The 2,047-nt window shown below is 41.6% G+C and overlaps 1 protein-coding gene across 1 annotated transcript; it reads right to left on the reverse strand.

Annotated features, from left to right (window-relative positions):
- LOC123777164 (olfactory receptor 1A1-like) lies at positions 1-1,045 on the reverse strand. Its single transcript, XM_045773644.2, has one exon. The coding sequence runs from the start codon at positions 928-930 to the stop codon at positions 1-3; it is 930 nt and encodes a 309-aa protein (XP_045629600.2). The 5' UTR covers positions 931-1,045.
- Positions 1,046-2,047: the final 1,002 nt, after the last annotated feature.

The following is a 2,047-nucleotide window of genomic DNA, read 5'->3' on the forward strand; positions in this document are numbered from 1 at the left end:
TTATGAGGAGAGTCTCTTGCTGAAGAGTTTCCCCAGGGCAGCCTTCATGTCTCGGTTTCTCAGACTGTAGATGAAAGGATTTAACATTGGGGTCACTGCTATGTACATCACAGTTATCACTGCATCCTTCAGGCTGTAACTAGACAGAGGGCGGAAATACATGCCCATGACTGTGCCATAATACAGAGAAACAACCGTGAGGTGGGAACCACAGGTGGAGAAGGCTTTGAGCACACCCTTGGTGGATGGAACCCGTAAGACTGTGGAAAAGACCTGGACATAAGAGAAGATGATGCATAGTAATGGCACAGAGAAAACACCAGCCCCTAGGTACATCATCTTCACATTAAAGTAGGTGTCAGAACAGGATAGTTTGAGTAAAGAAGCAATGTCACAGTAGAAGTTGGCTACTTCCTTGTTGCCACAGAAAGACAGACCAGCTGTGAGCAGAGTGTGGGGGAGGGCGTTGGCATTTCCAACCACCCAGGACCCAACAACTAGGAGGACACAAGTCCATGGCCTTATAATTGTTGTGTAATGAAGTGGGCGGCTGATGGCAACAGCACGGTCATATGCCATTGCAGCCAGGATATAGCTATCTGTGTTAGCCATGCCAATCATGAAATACATCTGTGTTAGGCATCCTCCAAAGGAGATGGCTTTGCTGCCTAAGACATGGTTGGCCAGCATTTTAGGGATGGTTACAGAGGAGAAGAGGATGTCAACAAAGGAGAGATTGGCAAGGAAAAAGTACATGGGGTTGTGAAGGCGAATGTCAGAGTGAATGGCCAAGATGATGAGCAGGTTTCCAATCAATGTGATGGGGTAAATGAACAGGAAGAGGATGAAGAAGAAGTCTTCCTGTTGCTGCTCACCACTGACTCCCAGGAGAATGAAACCAAAGGTAAAAGACTGGTTGTCTCCTCTCATCCTCTCATGGATCCTTCAGCAGAAAGGGGAGAGGAATCCAGAATTATTAGTAAAGTTATTGTGTGTAATGGTCTTCCTAAACCACCACTTTTGACCCCTGTGGTTGACCCCTATACTTAGGTGTGCTAAATCCAATAAATTGCAGGGGAAATCCCTGTTTGTCAGTGAACTTAATTTCCATGTGCTAGAAACTTTGTTAGGCTTTGTGGAAAAATTATAAATATGTGAAAAACAGTTTATTTATCCATTTAGTCATATATGATGTAGCACCTTACAACTTAATGGAGATGGCAGAATTGCATGTAATTTTATTACATGTGGAAATGAAAGGACAGTGTTTTGAAGTCTGTGAAAAAAGCTCTCCAGTGGAAGAAGTGGTTAGTACAAGAGCACCGTGAACATAGAAATTGTTCCACTGACCAGACTGAGAATGAACCCGGAGCCAGGAATTAACTAGTGTCTGTCTGAACTGGCACGGAAGATTGTAAATTTTAAGGCTACTGGGCTTAGGTTGTAGCAAAAGAAGAATTGGGTGTTTACTCTTCAGGTATCCAATTCTGAAAGTAGACATTCACTACTTCCTTCAATAGGTTTCAACTTTATTCCAAACACTTAAATTTATGGAATCATAGTATTTTTCTCTTCTCTCCACTTACCTTTTTTTTTTTAAATTATTTCCTCTGGTGACTCATCGAATTCCACTGTGGCTTCATCTCCTGCTTAGTAGACTCTAGGTCTCTCTGTGTAGACTAGATCTTTTCTTCTCATTTCCATGAACAGTCATCCTGCCAACATGTCTGACTGAACCTCATCCTCTGCACATCATTCCTGAGTAGACAACAAGATACTTGAGAAAGAGAACCATACTTTGTTTATTGTTAATCTCCCTGACAGAGATTATTTGGAATATTAGTTTATGCACCAATACATTTGTACTCAATAGTTGGAATATAACCAGGTTTATTTCATGGCTTCTCACAAAGAGGATGCTACCAGGCATTGTCACTTAGGTTATCCCTCACCTCTACATCTGATCTTGTTGATTATTCATTTAAATAATTGATACATAAGTTTTCTACTTATTGTTTCAGTGCTTTAGCTTTGACCACCATCAGTT

This window comes from Ursus americanus, chromosome 23 (genome assembly GCF_024610735.1).
Source record: "Ursus americanus isolate L20-20 chromosome 23, mUrsAme1.1.p, whole genome shotgun sequence".
Classification (NCBI taxonomy): domain Eukaryota; kingdom Metazoa; phylum Chordata; class Mammalia; order Carnivora; family Ursidae; genus Ursus; species Ursus americanus.

Excerpts from the sequence above, each read along its gene's own strand:
- LOC123777164 (XM_045773644.2), bottom strand. The coding sequence starts at position 930 with ATGAGAGGAGACAACCAGTCTTTTACCTTTGGTTTCATTCTCCTGGGA.